The sequence below is a fragment of the Larimichthys crocea genome, chromosome XXI (genome assembly GCF_000972845.2).
Source record: "Larimichthys crocea isolate SSNF chromosome XXI, L_crocea_2.0, whole genome shotgun sequence".
Lineage (NCBI taxonomy): Eukaryota > Metazoa > Chordata > Actinopteri > Sciaenidae > Larimichthys > Larimichthys crocea.
This window is the reverse complement of record NC_040031.1, coordinates 19,493,266-19,518,310: the sequence shown is the minus strand read 5'-3', so window position 1 is coordinate 19,518,310 and position 25,045 is coordinate 19,493,266. Positions and strand designations below refer to the sequence as shown.

At 40.2% G+C, this 25,045-nt stretch overlaps 2 protein-coding genes across 5 annotated transcripts in view; one reads left to right on the top strand and one right to left on the bottom strand.

Annotated features, from left to right (window-relative positions):
- The window catches only part of frmd4a (FERM domain containing 4A), a 98,305-nt gene extending 80,678 nt beyond the window's left edge, over positions 1–17,627 (bottom strand). Inside the window, exon 1 of the mRNA XM_019260023.2 lies at positions 17,343–17,627. Within this exon, the coding sequence (XP_019115568.1) occupies positions 17,343–17,387 (45 nt within the window). The 5' untranslated portion in view covers positions 17,388–17,627. The remainder of the gene's footprint in view (positions 1–17,342) is intronic.
- Positions 17,628–19,722: 2,095 nt separating this feature from the next.
- Positions 19,723–23,980, top strand: LOC104918127 (ankyrin repeat and protein kinase domain-containing protein 1). 4 transcript variants are annotated; one of them, XM_027273191.1, is made up of 11 exons: positions 19,723–19,875; positions 20,499–20,653; positions 20,788–21,127; positions 21,225–21,373; positions 21,464–21,516; positions 22,234–22,389; positions 22,589–22,671; positions 22,770–22,833; positions 22,947–23,014; positions 23,125–23,170; positions 23,281–23,980. In XM_027273191.1, the coding sequence occupies exons 2-11, from the start codon at positions 20,505–20,507 to the stop codon at positions 23,508–23,510; spliced, it is 1,338 nt and encodes a 445-aa protein (XP_027128992.1). In that variant the 5' UTR covers positions 19,723–19,875; positions 20,499–20,504; the 3' UTR covers positions 23,511–23,980. The 4 variants fall into 4 exon arrangements, with proteins under 4 accessions (XP_027128992.1, XP_019115544.2, XP_027128991.1 ...); XM_019259999.2 differs by having other exon boundaries at positions 23,098–23,170; XM_027273190.1 differs by having other exon boundaries at positions 19,730–19,875; positions 20,502–20,653; positions 23,098–23,170.
- The last annotated feature ends 1,065 nt before the right edge of the window (positions 23,981–25,045 follow it).

Below are 25,045 nucleotides of genomic sequence, written 5' to 3'. Positions count from 1 at the left end.
CCTGTGCCTGCTGCCACAACGGTTGTATCTAACTATGTAGTGAGAAGACACAGAAGTGGTCCAGGTGACTGCCTCACTGCCTGGACTGCATGGCACACAAGTGAAGTGCTCTCTCTCTCTCTCTATCCTTATTTTTCTCTCAATTATTTTTAGACTGTGTACTGACCCAGATAAGACAAAGAAAGCATTAAATTAACCAAATTAACCACAGACATTACCGCTGAGGATCCCTCATTAGCTTTTATGCATAATATGTCCTTACGGTGCCACGTACCACAGAACTTACACACTAGTGCTATACTGTCGCGAACAGTACTGATGACTTTCACCTTTGAATTCACAGTGATCAATTTATATGTCATTACTACATACGATTAAATTAGATTAAAAGAAAACAACAAAATTTCCTATGATCTATTGTTAAACAACAATCTGTTGTTGGACCATCAATGTCCCGTAAAGGAGCAAGAAATAACATGCATCCATATAAAAAATATCAGTTTCTCTTTTCTACATAAAACATAATTGGGTCAGATGATGATTTGGTGTTGAAGTGTGTGTGTGTGTGTGTGTGTGTGTGTGTGTGTGTGTGTGTGTGTGTTAACATGCATTTTAAACCCCACTGCTGCTGCTGGTCAATGGCCCGCTGATTGATTGGTGCGGCCAAGCTGAAAACGTATGGTGACTCTTACGCCACCACGTAACCACTTCAGCGATGAAAAAGCAGATAGACTGGAACCTGCTGTCGCATAACAGCATTGATCGCAGGCCGGCCTGGACGACACAGACATCTCAGCGCAACAAAGTGTGGATGAGATCAATAACATTCAAACTGCAGGTGGCACAACCACTAAAGGCCGATGTGTGTGTGTGTGTGTGTGTATGCCTGTTCTAACGCAGCATACGAAGTGTCAAAGTGATTTATGTTGTAACAGAAAGTCACGGTGCCCTGAAAAAGTACAATTTTTTTTGTTTTGTTTTTGTTCTGATGATTTTTTTTCTCCCTGAGTTTGACATTGACAGTTTTGATTTTAATTAGACTGCCTGGTCACACACTCGATTGTATGCGTTGAACAAAAACATTGTTCAGGGACCAACAAGGTGATGCCATATTCATAATCATTGAGCTAATTAACATCTAATTAAAATAAACCTCCATGAAAAGCCCTCATAGTCATGTATTTCATTTACAAAGCACATTTAAACAGGAGATTTCCCAAAGGAGAACATTCCTTGGTCGGCTTCACATCAGACAATTTACCACTTCCCACATAACATCGCCATCGGACCATATGATTGTATCACAGCACGTGCTCACACACACACACACACACACACACACACACACACACACATATCAAGGACAGAAAACAGACACAGATGAATAAACGCACACAGGCACACACTATATCAAGCCCTAATTCCCTCACACACACACACTTACTGATAATGTAAAAATTGGATAAGTGCCGCAGAGGTGCCTGTAGGCAAGCAATGGGAAGAGCTCACATCTCATTATTCAGCTGACCTCTGACCTCTGAGCAGTGACAAACCCAAGGTAGTCTCCTAAATGTAGCCTCATAAATAAGACCTAGACCGCCCTAACCCCTCACAATCCCCAGTATGCCTCATTCTTCAGCACATAATGCCTCATTTGATCCTTTTTATATTTTGGTTACACTTTCTAATATTGGCTGAAAACATATATTGCTTATTCTGGCTTGTCTCTATGTGTTTTTATGGGAAATATGATGTTTTTTTGGCTGTACTGTATTTTTGCCAAGGTAGAAATATTATTTTAGGGTGAAACAAGGTTAAAAATTTGCCCCTTTATTTTCACCCGGCTGGATGTGTATGTCTCTGGCAAGCCACAGTGACATACGGCCCCATATATCACTATCACGCATTACTGCTGACAGTGAATGTTAACCTGTCAGTGAATCCCACATGCACACAGACACATACACACCAAACACACACTTCATCCCTGCCCCCAACCCTTCCCAGTCACTATTAAACCCGCACATAGCCATACATAAAGGAGAGAATGGGTGGGTGGGATATAGGGGTGATAACCATTACAATCACAGGACAATACTGCACAGTGCAGTGCACACTGCAATATACTGCACATTGCCCTTAACCCCATCCCCATCCCCTCTGTCTCCCCATCCCCCCTCTCTCCTCAGTCCCGTCCCTGTCGCCCCAGCTGGACCCCCAAAATGATTCCCTTGTGACTGTTTCCATCACGCAGATGTGAACTGACAACACTTTGGTCAGAGTGTTGATTTATCCCTTTAATGCCTCGTGGTTCTTGTTTGCTTTCAGTATTCTGCAGCATTTAATTCTTGCTATGAAACTTTCTGGCTCATGCAGCCCGGGTGCAAATCTTACAGTATAAGCAAAAGCATTTGCACTGAGCAGATATATACGGAGCCACATCACGGACAAATGTGAAAATGGTGCGTAATTTTCTCTGGCTGTTTGTGTTTCTACTGAGAGCTGCAATTAGACTGCAGAAAGCCGACGTCCAATGGGCTGGGGTAATTAGCCGCTGCTAAACAGACTGTAACTTCACGCGGAAACAAAGGAATTAATTGCAATGATTATCAATTAAACTACATCAAAGCAAGAAAGGGAGCATTAGAGTTTTTTTTTCCCCCTTTCTTTTAGAGCCGCTCCAACTCCATGCTTCAACCCGATGTCTTTTTGTCTTTTAATCTGTTGTCCCATCTGCTACTGTGGCTGATCCAGTACTCTACTGTTTATTTAGCCAGACACCATTTGTTTAGTTAATTTATTTAGTTTGCTTTATTCAATTGTGGAATATCCAGAGAATATCTACATGTGTGTGTGTGTGTTTTAAAACAAGACTATAAAAACTTACCTGGTCCAGCAACCCAGGTGACCAAATTGAACAAAAGCAGGTTGGCAGCCCCGTGGCAGAGCATAACAGAGAGAAAGAGAAAAGAGGGGAAGAAAAAGAAAAAGAGTCATATTCATTGTTATTCACTGTGTGTGTGTGTGTGTGTGTGTGTGCCTAGGTGTCTGACTGGGAACAGAGGGACCCATAAGTCAATGTGCAACCCTGTCACGGCATTACAGCTAAATCAATGCCACTAGAGAGGGAACTGCTGCTGACTCTCATACAACGCACAGGGACTTCTTCTCTACGTCGACCAATAGCATCAACTCAGGAGGGAGTTGGAGAGACAAGATGTGTGCCTGGTAACAATCACTGTCAATACTGTGGGTGGTCTGATGGAAAATGAGAATCTAGAATCTGTTGTTGCAGGTTCTACACAACATTTCATTCGCCAATAACGATGTTCCATTGTCCTGGAATGGAAAAACAATTCATGGTTTGTTGTTTCTTTTAGTTAGTATCAACTCAACTTCTTCAACTGCCATGTTTTATTTTAGCACCAAACCATTTACAGAAGCAAAAAGAACAATCTGTTAAATTAATATTAACAGATCTATGTGGTATGTATCTGTGGGATTAAGGTAGTAAGCCAAGAAGAGTGTTAATTACTGTCTAAATCAATTAACCACATTATCGTCATTAAATATTTAAAATCCTCATTCCGGGTGGAGACTTGAGGTAAGCTGATGTACAGTAGATGGGTTAATCCAGGAATTACTCCAGCAGCAATAGGATGCGATACCTTTAAAACTCACAAACACATAGTGAACATCTAAAGAATGAGAGAGGTTTGTCTCAGCTCCAGGAGCTTTCAACAAGATTTTAGTTCAATTTACTGCTGTTTGGTGCCAGACTCATGGCCAAGGTTGAGATTTACTATGATATATTGGAGTGTGAAACTGCTTTAGCCCATTCCCCGAGCCAAGGGTCCTGGCCATGTTTGAGAGAGCTGGGCTGATTGTTGCCAGAGGGAATTTGTCTGACATCCAATCTAAAGTTCATTAAACAGCAATCCCAGGAAACATGCTGCACATGCACATTGATACTCCCACACACACACACACACACACACACACACACACACACACACAAATGTCCTCTATCAATATGCACTACCAATATGAGACATACATTTACTATATGTGGCTGTACTCATTGGCCCGCAGTCCTGGCGGTAGATAAAGGGAGAGAGGGAAAGCCCCTCTTCTCTCGCACCTCACTAGAGCTCAGAGGGAGAAACATCTTATCTCACTACTGCAGAGAGACAGAGAATTAGTGAGGGAGAGAGAGATGGATGGTCGAGGCTAATGTGAGCGGGGTTTTGCAGGAGAGTGGGCAAGAGAGAATAGCAGTGACGGAGAGAGAAAGAGAGAGAGAGAGAATATTTAATCAATCTCATTTCCATAACTTCCATCCGCCAGAAAAGCAGCCTTTGTGGTCCCACTGATTAGAAACGTGTTGTTTCAGCCAGATTCAACAAAAACAGAACCGTCAGACTGACTATGTTCATGCTTCTTCCACAAGAACCCATATCATAGCAGCAAAGAAGGCAGAGACGCAAGACTAAACATGAAAACACGATGATGATCTCAAATCAGAGCTATAAAATATTAAGCTTTCTTTAAATGCACATCTGTGTTTTGAAAGGAAAAGTGAATTGGTTTTATTCATCACGAGCCTCGGTATAAGCATGCTCGATACTATGAAGTCACTCCAGAATGGTCTCCTAGTAACTGTTGTCAGGGGCAACCAGCATTCTCTGCAGACAGCAGAGAGAGAGAGAGAGAGAGAGAGAGAGAGAGAAAGAGACATAAAGTATGACAGCGTGGTTCAGAGTTGACTGTGGTTAAAACATGTTTTTGCTGTGTCTTTATGGAATTAACAGCAATACAATCTTTGCATCCCTAATCCAGATTAACCATCTACCATCGTAGACTCATGAATAGTTCCACACAGAGCCCAGAGTGCCGCATACTGATTTTGTTTGCAGTCACAGACACCCACAGAAATCTGACCCATTTCTATATTTCTGACACATGCTTTATACTCACACACATGCTTAGAGCATGGCCAGTATCTCACTATTGCACGGACCAGTCCTGACATATCGCCCACCCACATTCACACACTGCCCTCTACTGCTAAACCTCAAACAGAACACGCACGTTAGTCACTCTAAAATATGACCTCCTTAAGACAACGAGAATTTGACATTACAAATGCAATATAGACAATAACAAATCAATTAGCATACTGTTTGCCCAAATGTGATTTTTTGCAAAATTTGCCAGTCGTCATGAATAATGCAAAAATGCATGCAGGGAAGAGGCAGTAATAGGATAGATAATGAAACCGCTGAGTTCACTCTGCTATCTTGACACTGATAAGATCTGGATTCCCATCACTTACTGGAATATTAATACAGAAAAACATATTTTCTATTTATCGAATTCATCTCATTGTTGTCTTGTATCTTTGATCTGACTATAATTGAATTCTTGTCCACGAGTCCGTAGCACTAACATGCATCCATTAACATGTCACTCAGATACTGAATCTTGATTGGAGTGAAATTACTATTCTGTTTCAGGGTGTGAAAAACAAGCTGAAAAAAGTATTATTTCCATCTGGATGCAGCAGTTAAACTGAAGAGCTGCTACTTTATACGTAAAAATATGAAGGGCACAGTCACACATCCAAGGGGGAGGTCGTGATGAGATTTAATCATACAGGACATAAAAGATTAGGGAACAGAAAGAAGAATGTGTGTGTCCTTTGCCCTTCTTCACTCTGCATAATATTTTATGGTTTGTCTTGGACAAACTAGACTATAAGGGAAAGTTTCAGTAGACTATGAGGCTGGAGAATCAGACTTTGTTTCATATGTTCCCTACTCTGGATTGGCTCAATAAAGGGATGATGAAAGCAGAGGGGTAAAATGCCCTCTCCTCCTTTTTAACTACGACCGTCATGTGCACAGATCTTGACTCCTGATGGCTCCAGTGAAGCTGCTTAGTCATCAGCACCAGAGGACTGTGTGTGCCTTAAGCAGCTTCTGCTGGAAATGGTGCCTGCAAGCAGCGAATGAATAAAGAAAAGTTTAAAGAGAGCAAAAAAAACATAAAAGGAAAAGGACATGAATGCTGTGATTTGTATAGTTTGGTTTGGCTTTGGCATCTACAGTGATGTAGATCATATACTTAATAGAGAATAACTTCATTTGAATCTTATCTGGACAATTTTTAAACAAGATCCGGTACAAAATGTGGCCGTTCATGTGGCCGTGCAGCAATATTTCCAAAGGCTGCGGGCTGCTGTGTCTGCAGGGTAATATATTATGCATTACAGGAGGGATCAGCATAGCTAAGGTCTTGTAATGCTTAAAATTAGCAGCTCTGATATCTGTCATCAATCAGTCAGCCTGTTTCTGAGTTTCTATAATAGTAACAACTGTGAACTGCTTTTACCCTGTGTGTGCCTGTGTTTGTAAATGTGAACAGACTCACGGGGGGATGCCATTTACAGTAACATGCTGTGGAGAAGCATCCGCTGCTGGCCTTCCTGCTCCCTGACCGGCTCTTACCTGCAGGGGATGCATGTTTTAAGTAAGCCACTATGCTCAGACCACCTGAAGAAATGCCATTAAAAGGACAAGATGGAACACACAGGCACAATACATTGCCTGCAACCTCCAGGGAAGCCTTGCAAATTTCATTGAGCATCATTATAAGCACAAATAAGCATCATTTATTCACCTTATGGAACATATAGGACTTTATTTGAACCTGATTTAATAGTCTTTAGCTCCCTCTAGTGGAAAACAAGGGAAGATACAGTAAACGGTTTACTGCATGTGTGTTCCTCTTCCTCTTTCTCCTGCTGTGCCCATTTCTTTCATCACCTTCCTTCCGTCACTGCTCGATAGTGATTCATCTCTAAAATGTGAGCGGTGTTAACATACGCCCCAAAGCTCTCACAGCTCTGCTATCATGTTTTAAGGTGTAAACCACTTGCTTGTTATGTTATGCCATTCCACTGTATTTTTAATGTGAAATTATGAATAAACTTGAACTTGAAGTAGACATTTTTGTGAAAAAAGCGAATAAACTTGAACTTGAAGTAGACATTTTTGTGAAAAAAGCTACCACCATACCTCACGTTAATGCATCAACAGTCATGAAGGAGATACTATCTTCATTTGAAGCTACAGATCTTGGAAACAACAAACAATTTCATTGATTTAAGTACATTTTATGGGATCATACTTAATTATAAGCCTTTGAATTGAGCATTAAAGGTTAGCATTAGAGATCTTTTTAAAGCTGTTTTGCGGTAAAGTCCACCTTCACACCACACACTTGCAATTGGTATCATAATCATAGCCATCTTAATGTGTTCCTCCATTTCAGTGAATACGACAGTATGTCCGTGCTACACAGTCTACAAACGTCACAGGAAGCCACAGCTTGTTTTAGCATTGCATTGCGACCTCCTTGCAAACCAAGCTTCCTCTACATTACACAAGAAGAGTGCCAAATGTTTCCCTTCACTAATAAAAAGTGGACAGGACTGTTTATCTACAGAGGAACCTACAGTACATATTAGGGATGCACATTTCAAGTAAAAACATCAAAAACATCATTGTCTTCTTTAAACTTGTTACCATCAAGAGAACTAAATAATTCCTGTAAGTAATTCACTCCAGGCCTCTGTGGTACCTTAAACCACTGGCTGGACTGTGAACTCACATTCTTTATGTGACAGAGGGCCAAAAGTTGAAACAGTTTACCAGCTGTCAGTAGACCAAGGCAAAGGCAGCAACGTTTCAAGACATCCACCAGTCTTTCAGATCTACACACCACTGATACAACATTGTGAACTGACAGCCACTTCACTGGATGTGCCTGGATAAATTTATTTTGGGGCTCATCCGACTATTTCTGCAATATATGCCGTTCATTACTTCTGATGTCAGAGTTACTAAATAAATCAAAAACTAATCTGCCTATGAATGCAGCATTTGTGGGCAAGGGGCCATGGTTTTGGTACTGGAAGTGTTCTGGTTTCCATTTGTAGTCAGTGTAGCATTAACAAATCACATTTGAGGGCCAGTCTTCACATCCTCAAATCCTTACAGTACATATGTATTGTGTTGCTTACTGTTACCTAGGTCTGTGAACTCACATAGTACTAAAATAAAAGCAATGAGACTTTATGGGGCGACTTCAACATCCTACACATGTACTTGCAATACCTTGGTGGTGGTTGATGGTTGAAGGTTTTGAGGCAGTTTTCAATTTTCCAATTCCTCCTCACAATGCAACTGTGAAAGAGCTTTAGTCATCACATTCTCTGCTCGATCGACCTCATGCTTTCTACCCAACGCTATCTGACCTAAGTTGACGTTTTGTAACATCGTCAAAACATTTTAGAGACTGAGCGACACATTGTACTGTCGTTAAGTACGAGGATATAGATTTTGCATGCCTTCAAGTTTGCATCTTGAAACCTGTTTGTATAATTAGTGCTAGATTCAATTTTGTGCAATACCTGCAATCCTGCACTCAAATTCAGGCCCTGAAGTGGTGGTTGTTCTCCTCCCTCCCCGCCGGTTTCACAGTGGTAAAAGTAGGTCATTCACCCCTGCTTCCATTTGCTTCAAACCAGTAGGAAATCAACACCTCCCCACCTACTGTGTCTTCATCCAAGGCAAATGGAGATTGGCATAAAGATATAAATATAAAACACAGTCTTTTCAGAACGGTTGCAAAGTTGTTGTATTTTTAAACTGTCTGGCACACAACCAGCAAACTATTCTTTTAGTTTCATTAATATACATATGCTCACGTGTGTGGGTACTTAACATATGCTTTATATGTTTCCAATTAATTAAAAATTTAACAAGCAATCGTTTCAGACTCTCAGATAATCCTGATGGACAGTGGAACCCTGGTGTGGGAGAGTTGAAGGGGAGTGGAGTGAAGGGGTGAGTAAGGGATTAAAACAAAGCCTCTTCTCTCTACTGCTCATTTTAAGCAAGAAAAAATGTTTTATTTTTGTTTGTTTAGTAACGCTTGAACATATTAAAAGATGATATGATTCACTGCGGTCATATCGGCTCTCCTTGGCTGTCTGTCGCGTGAGTGCTGCTAACAAGACAGCTCTTCATTATGACAACGACCTATTCTCTGTTAACTCACTCCATATGGAAGACAATCAGCCCCACTGGGACCTGTGTCAACCAGAGTGTGAAACGTCAGACACACACACACTGTAGTGCGCACACAAAAGGATACACGCTTGTATACACACACGCATACATTCACAGCAACCGAAATACACACAAAGGGAAGAGAAAGTGAACTTAGAAATGGCGAACAGTCTTTCTACTCAGACATCTGCTCGATCCTAGAGACAGATGGTGAGCCAATCAGACCGCCTGGTGCCTCTGTTACTCTCCACCTCCCATACCACCCTTCCACCCCTCCCCTAAACCTGCATCTTGGCACACTTGACAGGTGGCACCTTGCAAATGTGACACCGCTGCTGCCCTGAAAAATAGTGGTGTGCGATACTGCATATTTTGGTATGGATCCGATACCAAGTAAATACGTGCCAGTATCACCGATACCGATACTTTTCAATAAATAAGGTGGATGCATCATTGAATTGCTAAATCTCAATTAATTTTCATGACCGTTAGTGTTTTTTGTGATTAGTTTGTTGCTCCATGTTTTCTTTTGGATGGTTTTTTATATGTTTATATAAATTGGTAGTGTTTCCACTATACTTGAGTAGCTTTTTACAAATCCCACATTTTGCTGTTGTCTCGCTTTCGGCTTGAAAATACAGCCACACGGCGCTCCTATTCCTCTCTGTCATTCTTCTGTTGGCACACACAGTGTGTGCCGATGAACCTGAGCCAGCAACTTGCTTGTTTGTTTGCTTTGCGTGTCTAAGTCCAGCAACCTGGCTGTTTCCTCTTTGCCGAAACCGCAGCATTGCAAACAATGTGGAACTTAAAGTAAAGAATCGATCTCATCAGGCTAGTATGGATCTGATACCGATACCATAGCATGTAGCAGAAGAGCACAATTATGAATCCAGTCCAACCAACTTTAACTTCTTTTTCACTACCTGAAATCACAACATATTCTCATAGGTCAAATGCAGGAGATGACATTCAAAACCAGTAACAAAAAGCACCTCCTCTTTACTGATTCAATGCAGAGCACCTATCACTTCCATGGGCTTGCCGCAGATTTTGCTATGATAGATTAAACCTGGAACACACTGAGCTTATTGTGTTTTGATGCTGCAACACCAAGCAGAAAGCCCTCATTTATCCAGCCTGAAACATTTATTTCCACGGCAGCTTGACCTTCTGAAGGGGACAGCCATCAGATAAACGTCAAATGCGGGCTTTGCTGTGAGCAATATCCTGCAAGCCACCTGAAATACGATGTGTATGTGTGATGTGTATCGCTTACAGCCGGTGCAGAAATTTCATCTTAACATTTTGTTTTGTTCTGAAAGCATTGATTGACTGCACGCTGCACCACCCAGTGTGTAAATGTAGCAGGGTGTGTGTGGGCGAGACGGAAGGAAAGATGCAGATCTTTCTCAGGCTGCTGTTCGATCAATGAAATGGCCCGCATCTTACAGTGAATGCAAACACATCTCTGCCCGCATTTATGCATCAACCCGAGAATCACATTATTAGCCAGCCGTGTTTCATCTGAGCAATTTCAGTGCATGTCAATGCACCTGCTGAGGCAGCCAGAGCAGAGATGGACAGGCCTATTAAACGTCAGGATGAAGGCATCGAGACAGAGCAGAGGGAAGCACTGGCAGACTTTGATGAGCATCTGCCAGGGTACACATGCTGGGTCACGTCCTGCTCGTTAATGGCTGTTTCATTAACCCCTTCATCTCATCACCTACACAGGGTAAGCTCAACCTGGCTTGCCGCTGGTCGGCTATTAGATGCAAGGAGCGCTGTCACACTCCACTGAGAGGCTGCCGCATACATTAACATGCAGGAAAGGATGTGCTGTGCACATACACACATATACACACTGCAAACACTTGACATATTCACACCTGAGACCCCTGGTTACACACACACACACACACACACACACACACACACACACACACATGGCCACAGCTGAGCGAGCAGATACTCTGGTGAAGTCAATTAGAGTTGAGGCGCCTTCACCTCTGCAGCTCATCAATAGTCTTTAAGCAGGCTGCAGTGTAAACAGCTCAGGAGATTTATACACACACACCCACACACCCACACACCGACCCTTATACATTTATGCATGTGGTTAGAGGTGAGAAACATTGTTCTTATTTGCACTTCCTCTTGGTTACTCTGCTTTTCTCTCATTGTTCCACTCCCTCTTTGTCTTACTTACTTACTTCGAAATGGAGTAAATCGAAACAAAAAATGAAAAACGTTTTACATCTCTATAGATTAAACATGTCACAAAGGTTACAACCAAATCCAGCCCGAACCTCAATTTCTTGATAATGCCCCTTTGATCTTAGACAGGCCAATCAATACTGTGATCATGGACAACTTTCAAAGCGGGACACCAGAGAATCAAAGCTCCAATCAATATCAAACCGGAGGTGCCTCCATGACTTTGTGGACTCAGCACACTTGACCTTGAAGCAACTAATTACGCAATAACATCCAGATGACAACATAAACCCACATTAATCAATGTTTTACAGTTAAATCAAATTACTAACGTGATGTAAAGAAAATGGCACTTAGCTAGTTACCTTGAGACCAAACCAGACCTAAAAAAAAACTAAATAAATAAATAAATAAATAAATAAATAAATAAATAAATAAATAAAATACTTACATTTGTCAGGTGGTCAAAAAAAAAACCCACTCAGGTGGGATGATAATGTTGCTCTATATCTGCTGGATGTCCGCTAACATGTTACATGTAGCAGTTCTTCTCCCCCCCATGGTCGTTTTGGCTTCTGTAGCTAATGCCAGTGGTGAATTCTTAAATAACTCACTCGTTCAAATTATATTAATGCTTTTAAACACTAAAAGCATGGTTGATGATGGAAGGGGTATTGTCACAGGTGGCTTATACGAGAAACCAGGCTTTATTTAGCCTGCCTCAGCTCCACCCATGATCCATGTTTTTACCTTTTGACTTATCTTTGCGTTGGTGGTGAGCCAGCAGAGGCAAAACTTCCAGGATGGCAGCAACCAGAGCCACCGCACTTTGAGCTTCACGGTGGCTCATCAGAAACCTGTGGGTGACGTCAGGGATACTGCGTCCATGTTTTAACCAGTCTGTGGTTGATGCTTAATTTAGGCTTGCTTCATGTTCTAAACCATAAATCAAGCCTAATTTCATTTTAGGCCATTTTACTTAAAGTAAGTAGCAATTTACACCTTTGTTTCAAAATAAGCCTAGATGTGTTAAATTTAACATTTTAACAATTTTGTACATTTTTGTACAATTTTACAGCATCTATACTGAATTTTTGATTAAGATTTTTAGGTTGTAAGTGATCTTACCTCACACATAATTTGTGATGTAGCTAAAACCCGGAGAAAAACACACCAGCCTATTATTATTCATATTAATCACAAAACAGCACAGCCAAGTGTTTTTTTTTTTTGAAGGAAGAAAAGAAAAACAGCATATTGAACACAACTACAATGTTTTTTCTTTGTTGTAAAATAAAAGTGTTTCTCTCCCCTTGCAGCAACTTCAGTATTAGTTAGCTGACATCAGCAGAACCAGCTCCTAACATCACTCAAGCATGACTGTTCTGCAGTCATACTGCAGCTTTAGGGAAATGAGGAGATGAAAACCTTTTTTTATTATTATTATTTTTTATTTGTGTAGAATTAGCACTGTACAAATATGTGAATAATTAAGTGTAAGAACAATTCTGTAATAAGACAAGAACATAAGGTGGTAGATAGTGAGACAACAATAGTAAACAAGAGAAAAACAGCAGTAATAAAATGCCATCTGTGCTTGTGCTACTCATTCATACTAATCGTGCATAAGAGTTAGGAATCTACACGCTGTGTAAACGATTACTATGTATTCATATTACATATTTGTTTTCATACACCCAGGTGTGGATTTAAGTGACATGTTGACTCACATCATTTGACGCCGTTAATGAAAATTATGAGATGTGAATTACTGATTTAATGTCTCTACGTGCGCGCTTCAACCAGATGCACCAAAAGTATCAAATACTCCACAGTTATGAACACACACACACACACACACACACGGCTACACAAAATGTTGTCTGCTTCTCTTCCTCTGCTATTGTTACAGGGCAGTAATCAATTATCTCAGTATGATGTCATTCTGCTTACCCTCCCCCATACTGTTCAGCCCTCCCTCATTTGTTGTACACTGGCTGTTCTATCGTAGCGTGCATCAGATCATGAATGGAAACAAACAATAATAATCACCACATTGATAATAACTCATATTTTATTTTCTGGATGGCTAAACAGATCTTAGTTTTAAAGGACAAACACACACATTGACATAAGCTAATGCATATTGCAATTAAGTCACATGTACCTACACACACACACACACACACACACACACACACACACACACAGTACATCACGTCATCGAGCAGTTATTTGATTACAGCTGAATGAATCCTCTGGCTTGATCACACTGAGTCATCTGGTCTCCATGCTCAGTGACAGCATAATTGAATGAAGGACAGTAATGAAGAGACATGGACGCCAACTAGAAGGGCAGCTTAAGGTCTTTGTTTTTGGGTTACCTCTCTTTCTGTGCAGGTTCTTATCTGGATTCTTGCCCAAATGTAAATGACACCTCCATTATCAGACTATTAACATGACTTCATACCAGACAAAGTGCAAGCCACACACTTTGCTATTTCATGGACGTCTTTTGGCAGGTATGCAAGGATGTCATCTACGACACCGTGGAGAAAACAGAAGACCTCTAATATGCATGCTGCTGTATCGCTGAGGAACAGTGAAGCTGTGAACTGATGTTTTTCACTGTATGCAGAGCAGAACCCTCTAGCAATATGAAGATAATCCACTTAGCTTCTGTGTGTGTCAAGATACCAACTTGCCCTGGTTTCTCTCAGCTATATCTGCTGGGGCCAATGTAACAGATAGCAAAATGCATATTGATCGACTGCCCCTGCATTTGGAAAAAGACACTGACAGAGCAGGAGATCTGCAAAAATGAAACAAGATGAGCCAGAGCAGAACATTGAGATAAACCATGTTCCCATTTTTCTGACAGTCTCTTCCCCCTTCTCTAATTATAATTCCATGTGACACTTTATCACCATGTGTTGAACTTATAATAAATCCTGGATTAGCTGCACCAAAAACTAAACCTCGTGACTGGAGTCTGTGAGTTGTTGGCGGATTTGGTTTGTAATCACTGCCCTTATTCACTGCCTATGCTCATCAAGTACAGATTTTAAGCAGGTAAAACCCATATTTAATTTGACTTTGTTGGCATTTAATTTTATACTTGAGGTTAGCCCACAGGGTATATCTATCTTGAAGATGCTCTTTTTAAGAGCCCCCAAGAGCGGAGACAATCAGTTGAGTGATGAGTATGTGCCTTCAGTTCTTATTTAAAGTACAAAAGGAAACCCTGCAATCAAGAGCACACACATTTGTTTCAACCACAAAACGAAAGTCTGCAATCACACAAGTCAAAGGGGATTCAAGTCTTGTACAGTAGTCACATATTCCAGTTTAGGTAAAGGATAAATCTGGGAGATATGCCAAATCCCTGTGATAGAGCTTAGCATGACCCACTGGGGTCAAATGACACCATCTAGTTTGTGATCTGCACCAATATCAGATGACAGCATGTCTCTGTGTGTCTTAACCGGAGACAGACTTGTTATTGATCTCTTCATCCTTCTCTAAAACAGAAACCCATCACGCCATGTCCGACCATGTTTTTATATTTAAAAAAAAATGCTGTATTTAATTCATCTATGAAGATGAAGTACATTCTTGAAATTCCCCAGAGACAAATTCATCGATTTCTCTTTTCAGTCATAGTATTTTATTGATCTGGCTCATTCAGAACAATGTTAGGATACTGGCCATAATAGTCATAGCCATAGTCTCCCCCTCTTGGCTCAGTTTCTATGACAGACATGAGACCATTCAGCTTTATAGCTGAGCTAGTGTAAGTCTGGGCCAATCACATTAGTTCTGGACCAAGAAAGCCCAGAGGAGAGCTAAAACACAATTTACTGCATTTATTTATTTGTATGAGCTGCAATGGACGCATGACAGGAAAGAAAGAGAAAATATTTTTTTTGTTTGTGGCAACTGAATGAGGTTACTTCCTGCCACATATTTCTCGAGTGTATGTCTGTCTTGTCTGTCTGATTTGCATGTTTTATATTTGATGTTTATTTGTTGTGCTGTCAGTGACAATCATGTTTATTAAAGCACCCCCTGTAATTAGATAATCACTGATTCGTCTGAAATATTAATACACACAGAGACAGGAAGCATGATCAATATTAATCTTGGCTTACCCACACACACGCCCACACATGCAGCGCATAAACCCCCCATTAATAATTAAGATAGGTTCAAGCTCTGAACATGTCAGCATGAATACAAATGCCATGGATTTTGTGTACAAATCACTGAGCTCTGAAATTAGTTATCTGTAGTCAATATTGTTCAGCCTGTATTCAAAGGAAAAGTCAACACACAGAACAGATTTAAGTCATGTTATTCCTTAGTCTTGGTGAGCCTGATAGTTCTGAACAAAACCTCAATGAATACACCAAAGAAAAAAAAAAAAAAAAGCCAGCGGTCTCCATATTGACGTGTGGCGCTCATTTCCAACTAGTGCAGAATGTCTGTGAATGGTGAGAAAATTATAGATGGCAGGCAATAATCATAAATGGATCAGTGACAATAAAAAGTTGTGACAGTAAGCCAGTTTTCTCGTGCAAGCCAGAATGACAGAAAATAAAATCAGTGTTGACAGCGATGACAGCTATGACAGTAAGTGCACTTGTAAGGGATCGCCCTGTATGCTAATGCTATTTGCTAAGGCAGAGCCAATGTAAAATGGAGTCAAGGGACACCAACTGTCTGCAACACTCAGCAGATGAACCCATTCTTGCTATCTCCATGCCATAGGCCAAAATAAACCACTAAGTGATAATATTTGTTATTGTGGTGTGAGTGGGAATACAAGCCCACTTTCACTTCCACCTCCTTTTCATATGAACTCCTTCTCCTCCTATTCCTGCCCTCGTCACTCGCACTTCCCTTTTCACGTCCCTTTCTCTGTCCTGTCAATCAAACTCACGCACTCTTCTCCCACTCTGCTCCTTTTACTGCTGCCTAGCCCTCAAGTGGGGTGCATGGCCTATCGCCATAGTAACAGACAGCCATGACAGGTGGAGATAGCAGGTAGTGCGGCGATGCATGACTCCCCCTGGGACTGCAGAATGCCAACACTATAGAATGAGAACGAGCAGAACGTGCTCTCTTTTACAAAGTCACCCTGTGCACAGGGCGTGCATTCAATTCATTGACGCTTATCATAAGAGGGGTCCATGCCTTATCTGTATTCTACACATGCAGCAAAGCCACACTGCTATTGTTTTACTGTGTGGCTGGACAGAAAGGACAGAGGGGTTCAATGGATTTTAAGTGCAGCAGTTGTGTGTTTCTATTTCAGTGCTCTCTATGGCCAGATCTGAACCAGGCCAAGCCAAGCCAATCTGTTTCATGTCAGTGAGAGACTGGATTGTACACTAACAAGAGCCTACAAATCCTCTGCCATGAGCTGTGGAAAAACTGTAACGTGTAATTGAACTGATTCAGTCTTGAAGATGGGAAATGAGGACATCCCTTTAGCAACTTACTCACATGCACTGCAGACGCACACACATGTCATTTTGCACACCGATATAATAAGCTATATATTAAATGACATCTGTGCCCAACCTGCACAGACACCAGGTTCAACACTGCAGCCCCCGTGCCTGCAATAGTCTGTGAGGGATTTCTTGCACACTTGACCACTGCAGCAGATGAACACGTGGAGGAGTTAGACAAAAGCAGGAGTTTTTTTTTTTTTTAGTTGGATGCAAAAGACACACATTTTTAGCGCATGAAGCAGCTTCTGAGCGTCACTACGAAGTTATCAGAGGATTTAAAGCTTGTAGTAAAGGGGAGGAGCAAACAAGCAACATCCTTTTTTAATGAGATGACAGCTCAACTCCTGCTTTAGGAGCTGCGCTGACATTTGCCATGCGGAGAGAGTGATATGAGAAAGCATAGAAAGAAAGAAACATAGACAGAGAGTAGACAGCATTGGAAATGCTGTGCCCCTCACAGACTCACCATGAGCAAACACACGGCTGATTCAGGCATGAGTTGGACAGCCATGATGGGATCCTCCTATAGATTCTTGTCAAAAGGGAACGTTTCCTGGAGGGTCTTCGTTATCCTCTTCCACGTTGCTTTTATTACAAACCTTCACTCCAGAAACAAGCTCACCTCTTTCCAGATAAAGTCCTTTGACTGATCCTCCCACTCTGTGTCCTTAGCCACCTCCTCCACTCAGTCAGTGCAGCCTCTAGTCTCTGATTGTAATGCCACAGTCTCTGGAGAGCCTCTGACTCCCCAGTCTCTCTGCGACTCTTCAGACTGAGCAAAAAGCAACCCTCTTTCTTCCAGTTCTTTGATCTGAGAGCAGACTCCCACCCCCCCACCCCCCCATCCTCCTTTCACTTTTAAAACACTCCCCGCAGACCCCAATCCCACCTCCCCCAAACCCCTATGACTTGGACGCCTCGTGTCAAATGCTCCCCTCCCTCTGTTGGTGCCTTCTGCCTCCCTTTTTTTTAGTCTACTCTCCTCAATACACAAAGCACATCCAGACGTCCACGTGGGGTTTCAGTCTTTCTCCTGAGGCTGTCCTGTCGATGCTCCAGAGGGTGTAACCTGCATCAGTGATGCTCCTCAGTCTCAAGTACTCCTCCACTGTGATGGGAAAGAGAAGATGCCTCACCTCTCTACTCAGAGATCCGGCACAGAGAGATCCCCTTTAGACTAATCCCATGCCTCATATATCATCAGCTTGAGACAAGGGCAGAGAGAAAAGCAAATAAAGGAGAGCAATTTAAAAAAAGGACAGAGGATGAGGTAAAAGGCAGCCAGGAGGAGAGAGCAGCCACTGGTGAGAGAGGTCCACACTGTGCTGAGTGTAAATGAAGGTGGGTGGAGAAGAGGGAGGGGAGAGAGCAATGGAAATGCAGCGAGAGAGCAGACCGCGCCTATCGATGCTGGCTGAAACAGCAAGGCAGTATGGGATGTGAGTAAATACGCCCTACCTCACTTAATGAGCTGGGTGTGCGCTTGAGATTGTGCACATATGATTTAGACCCACAGACACCTGCTCTAGACTGTGCCTTTTTTTTTCTTTCAGAGGGTGTTTGGCATTAATAATTGAGACAGAAAACAGTCTCAGTGTGGCGTTTGCCTTGTGTGTGCACAAATAGAGAAGTAATAAAAAAGGCATAAAGTACAGAAATCATGTAATCATACGACTGATGAATGCTATAGCAGTAAGAAAAAATGTGCAAGTAGCACCAGCTCAGCTTTAAATATTATAAAAATCGAATTATGCGAATGTAAATGCTCATGTTTGTTTGCTTGTTTTTTCACAATTTAAACTTTGAATCTTGTTAAATGATCCAACATGCATTTGAATTTAAACTTTGAATCTTGTTAAATGATCCAACATGCATTTGTGTACTGGTGTATCTAATGTATATTACTTTTATTTAATTTTTATTACTATAGAAAAAAGAAAAAAATACATTTATGTTCTATTATTTATTGGATTTTTAATTTTAAGTCTATCTTATCTTATCTTATTATTATTTTTACCTGCAGGTTAAGAACCATTTTAAACTAGTTTCTTTATTATTTTATCCTGATCAATCCTTTGTAAATTACTGGCTCACTAAGACATCACATGCTTATTTTTCATCTACATTACCCTCACTCAGTACTGACTAATATAAACGATGCAGTCTTAATCTCAGCAGAACTTGTTTCCTGTATTACCCTGAAAAAAATTAATTAGTAATGTAATGTAAAGAGAAGAAAACAAGATTAAATTTACTGATCCCACCTCTTTTTCACTCAAGTTTTACATTAATTGACCTAAATACAACCACAGACAGCACCTCGTCAGTACAAAGGAGGTGAGCTGGCTCCATACTGTGGTCTGTGCTGGCCACCCTCCAGTCCCCAATGGACTGAGCTACTCCAGCCACACAAATCAAATAACAGATTATCTTCTCTGAATATTTGTCATTTTTTCCATCTTGACAACCACTGTTGTCGTTGTTAGCAGTCCATTGGCAATCCCATGATGCCTTGGGGCCTTCACCCTTTTCATTCTGCCCCTCATAACTTCCTCTCAAGCTCTCAAGTATCATAAGGAAGTAAAAAAAATGTGTCAGAGCAGCTACTATAAATATGGTAACAACATAGAACTGGATTGCACTGGCACTTAATTTTACCACTGAAAAATCAGTAGTGATGACAAGTTTAAAGCTGTTATATCTTTGTATCATATTGTTGTATGGTTTTCTCTGGCTATGACATAAGCAACAAACTATTTCCATGATTGCATTTATTTATTTAAACAGGAAATGTAACTACTACTACTTTCATCACCTCCAGTACTGTTTGTTCGGATGTTACGCAACTCAGTTTAAACTCCTCCCCTGAACTTCGGCTTCAGGCTGCTCAAAGAGCAGAGACAGGAAACCAGAACTTGCCAGTCTTGTTTTGTTACAGCTTTGAAAAATAACTTGAATCTTTATGTTAGGAACAACAACAACAAATAAGAGGATATACGGTGAGTAGAAGCTACCTCTTCAATAATATAACAGGAACATAACATAAGGGAAATGTGGAAAACTTACCTTGTGGCTTAACCACAAGCTAAAATCGTGTGTAGTGTAATCAGTAACATTTATGATGTGGTGAGTGGAGACAAATAACTTATAATAACAAATTAAATAAATTAATTAATGTTTTCAGAGCTTGTTTATGGATTATTTCAGTAATACTTTGTTTAGATAGTCTACCTACAGATTGTTGATACAGTTGATTGTATTAGTGTTGATATTATTAGTAACATTTCAACTGTTTAACTTGGTCTGTAGATGTTTAACTGATAATCTACAGAGTAGCCTATATGTAACAATTCATGATTCATGAACTTACCCTAACAAAGACAGTTTTTGTGCCTAAACCTTAACCACACTGAGGTAATACCAGTAAACAGTTGTTTAATCAGAGTTAATAAGATAACGCTCTATAATTTCAATTCAATTTCAATTTCAATTTTATTTGTATAGCCCAAAGTCACAAAGCACATTTGCCTCACCCTCGATCTGTGAGCAGACTATTTAGATAGAGTGTTACCATTAACTCATACCATATCACTGATATTACAATTCTTCTTCCTGAATTCAGCAGGAGATGGCACTGTGGAGCCACAAGGAAGTTTATGATAAGAGCTTGGACAAATTGGAGAGAATTGGCTCTGGGGGATTCGGTGATGTCTACAAGGCCAGGCACAAGGAGTGGAAGTTTGATGTAGCCATTAAGATACTACATGAAGGTTCTTGGTAAATGTATAAACATCTGCATTTTTTCTGTATCTTTGAGGACACACACCCATACATGTTTAATAGAAATTAAAACAGCTCTGTCTCTTTTGCTTCCTCTCCACTCCTTTCAACGGTCCCCCACCTCATTGCAGCCCCCTCATCACTAAAGAAAATGACCTGTTTAAAGAGGCTAATCACATGGAAGTGGTTTCCTGTAAATTTGTGGTGAAGGTTCTTGGAATTTATCAGGGACGTCCGCAGGTTGGTGTTGAACAAACACCAATGCAAAAGGGGATAGTGATGGAGTTCATGGAAAGAGGATCTCTTCAGTCCCTGCTGAATAAGCCCCTGATTAGCCCTCTACCATGGCCCCTGCCCCTTCGTTTGGCCCATGAAGTGGCTCTTGGCATGAATTTCCTCCATTCAAAGGACCTTTTGCACAAAGACCTCAAGCCAAGTAATGTACTCCTGGATGAAAACCTTAATGCTAAGGTAGAGTGTCCACCAACCTAAACTCCTTATGTTTTCATAAAATATAAAGGTGATTTAATTGATTGTTTAATGTAATGTTTCTCTTCTTACACTGTAGCTAGCAGACTTTGGTCTGTGCAGGGTTTCCACAAGTGCTTTGAAGAGCAACCGAGAAGCAACTGGAGTGTCAGGAGGCTCGTACAAGTACATGCCTCCTGAGGCTTTTACGACATCATATGAACCTGTTCGAGCTTTTGACAGATACAGGTTAACATGAAAAAGAATAATTTTTAATAGAAGTACTACTTTATATGGAAAACACTTTTACTTAAAAATGCCTCTCTCTCTCTTGGTCAGCTACGGTATCCTGCTCTGGACACTTATTACTGGTAAAGAGCCCTATGGGACAGGTATGTAAAGCAGGTACACACTAAATTCTTTTTATTCCACTTGCTTTTTTGGCTCTCAACTCCTTTTAAAGATCACAATATTCAGCTTAGTTATAGGACATTCAGGCATCCATTCATATTTTGCATAACTTTCAGAAATATTCAATGTTTTCTGTCAATATTGATCTATTTCATTGTTCTGACGGGCCACATTCTTTATAAACACTGATTATTATTCAACTTTCATTCTCATTAAAATTGACTGTCTTGATGGAGAAACAGGAGTATGGGAAATGCATCTCAGATAAAATCTCAGAAATGAACTTCATTCATAGTATTCACAGACTATTTTCCCCATGTTTCCAGCTCGTCATACTCCTTCAGCTACATCTTCATACAAATTAAATTCAGACATTTAGTTTAGCTCCAATGCAATTTATCTCCAAGCTTATATTACTCATCCCTTTTCCACTTTTCCAACTCTTCATTTTTCTTCAGCTGCTCCTTTATACAAATTAGAGCTGGGAATGCAGTTTAGCATCAGTTTTTCACCTTCCAGGATTCACACCAAAATACCTTCAGGAATTGCTTTCTCTACTTTATTTCATTGTCATTGTTATTTTCACCCTATGCCCTTATCTACACCCCATCATTCATTTTAGCATTTTTAGTTCACCAATGTACACAGACTCAGTTATTTTTGTTCACATGACCATGCATGTACTGTCTGTATTCTAGAGGATGATTACCAACTTGTGGCATTCAGGATCCCTTTGGGGGACAGACCTCTCTGTGATGACATTGACCTGATGAAGCCTGGCAGGGTGGAAAAGATGGTTGAACTCATGAAGCAGTGCTGGGATCACTGTCCCTCCAAGAGGCCAAAGTTCTGTGGTATGTATTTGTTGTAGTAATATACATGCTCATGTCACCTTATTAGGACATTTTTTTCTCTGAGCTACTTCATCAAAAGGGTTTAGAAGCCTTTTGTAGACAAGTTTTACACCACATTTGTTGTGAAGCCAATGTTCTCTTATTGTAATTTACATTACGTACATTATGTATTCAAAATGAAATGTGGCTTCTGTTTCAGACATTGCTGAAGACCTTACGAAAGAGTTCTCAAAGCACAAAGAGGGAATTCACAGTGCTGTTCAGCAAGTCTTGACAAGATTGGTACATCTAATCATGACTCATAATTTACTTCAAACTGATTTGTCTCTTTGTCTCATAATATTTTTTCTTCATATATGTTTCTCACTGTTTTACTGTAGGACTCACCAAACAGGTATCAACCTCCAGAAACAAATGATGTACACCCTCCATTCAAGAAACCAGGTAGATTGTTTGATACTGTGTGTGTGGGTCATGTGAATTTAATCTTTTAGTTATTAGTTAGTTATTCCTTACTTTCCACAACAAAAGATGATGTTTCTCTCTCTCTTTTTCAGAAGAGTCAGTGTCTGTAGATATTGTGGATGGTGGACATTTAATAAATACTGAAGCCCCTTCAAAACAGGTATGCCAAATTTGACTCAGAAACACAGTAAGTAACTTGATTTAATTCAGGTAATTATAATCTGGTTTAATTGTGATCAAGAGAATCCTCAGAAGAATTTTTGCCAACAGGATTCCGTCAAAGTTCCTACTAAGAGAATGAGTGATGCAAATAAAGGTACGTTTTTTTTCCCCTGACTGTACTGATGAAAGTTATATTAACTTATTTTTCACATTAATCATTGAATTATTCTTTCTGTACATGTTGTCATTTGTCTATTTTTTCAGCAAAGTTTGTTGATGACCAAATGGCAGACCTAATTCAAACGGTTTCTGTGGTAATGGCAATCGTAGAGGAGCTCGGAAACATGGTCCACTCTGAAACCTACTCAGAGATTGAATCTAAATCGACGTCCCAGGGTAAAATGAGGGAGCTTTATAAGATGGTGCTTCGATCAGGAGGGGAGAAAGTCAAAGCAGCCTTCTACGACGCCCTACAAAAACATCATTTTCTTTAGTGTAGAGCCTCGGTAGGATTTAAAATACAACATGATGTCTCCTACACGTTCATCTTGCATGAAAAATCTGTCCATTTTATTATTGTTTGTATATGTAATTAGTTGACATTTTATTACACTGTACTTGCAGAAAGAAAGAAAATTCAGTGTCCTTATGTTTTCTCTTCTCACAAGTTATAGCTTAATTATCAGTGACAAACGTGTTTCCTCCAGTGAGGGAGAGAGCGAGGGGAGGGGGGGGACTGGGTAAGAGGCTTTTCTGGTTCAATCCCTCAGTAACTGTCACAAGCAGTCAGTCAGTCACCTGCAGATGATGGTGTCGAGGGCATCGCAGGCAACAAATTACTCTCCTGTCTCAGTTTAATGTACAGGTTTGTTGTTGATTACGTTGATTACACACTAATAATGATCCAGACAATGATCCGATGAAGACAGGAAATAAATAAATAATAAAAACCTTTTTAAAGACAGAACAGTATTGAGTAAAGACCTTACAAATCACCTATGCTTGCAGCCATGTACCTTGCTTTACATATGGTGCTGGTAAAAATCTAATATTACGTATAACCAACGGTAATCTTAAAATGTGAGTTTCTGTTAGTGTGTATAAGACTGTTTTGTTCTTCTGTCACACTGCTTCTTATACTTCTAAAACAATATGCACAAGTGCCTTGGGATACGCACATTTTTTAACCTCTGGTATTGATTGATTGATTGATTGAAGTGTTTATTTCGAATATGCAAAAAATAAGAATAAGGAAAAACATTTAAACATAGAAATACATATTCGAAAAGGAGTGAGAAGAAGAATAACTTATAGACTCCCACCCCTTCTTTATCTCTTTATTATTATTATTATTATTTATTATTATTAATGTTATTTTTATCTTTAAAACATTATTTGTGCAGTTTTATATTCAACAATGTCTGTACATTTTTGTAACTTTGACTGTATAAATAAGGGGTTTGTGTGTTCCTGATAGCCAGCGTTGTGTATGATTCGTATGGTGGTTAGTGGCTGTACCAAATACCAAATACCATTAATTTTGTTTTGCTCAGATTTAATGATAACCTATTTCTGTTATATTTTTAGTTTGTTCATTTCTGTAGTGATGTCCTTTTGTAATTTTTGTAAGTTTTCCCCAGAACAGAAAATATTTGTGTCATCAGCAAACAACACAAAATGCAGCACTTTAGTGATTTTGCATATATTATTAATATACAAAATGAAAAACTTGGGGCCCAACACCGACCCCTGTGGGACACCACAAGCAATGTCCAAACAAGAAGAGACACAATCACCCAATTTCACAAACTGCTGTCTCCCACTTAAATAGTTTTTCGCCAAATCCAGCACTATTCCCCTGATGCCATATCTCTCCAGTTTTTTGATTAATATTTCATGGTTATTGTGTCAAAAGCCTTTTTTAAATCAATAAATACTCCAATAGCATATTGCTTACAGTCTGTTGCATTTGTGATTTCTTCTATTGCCTCTGTTATTGCCAATGATGTTGATCTTTTTGACCTAAACC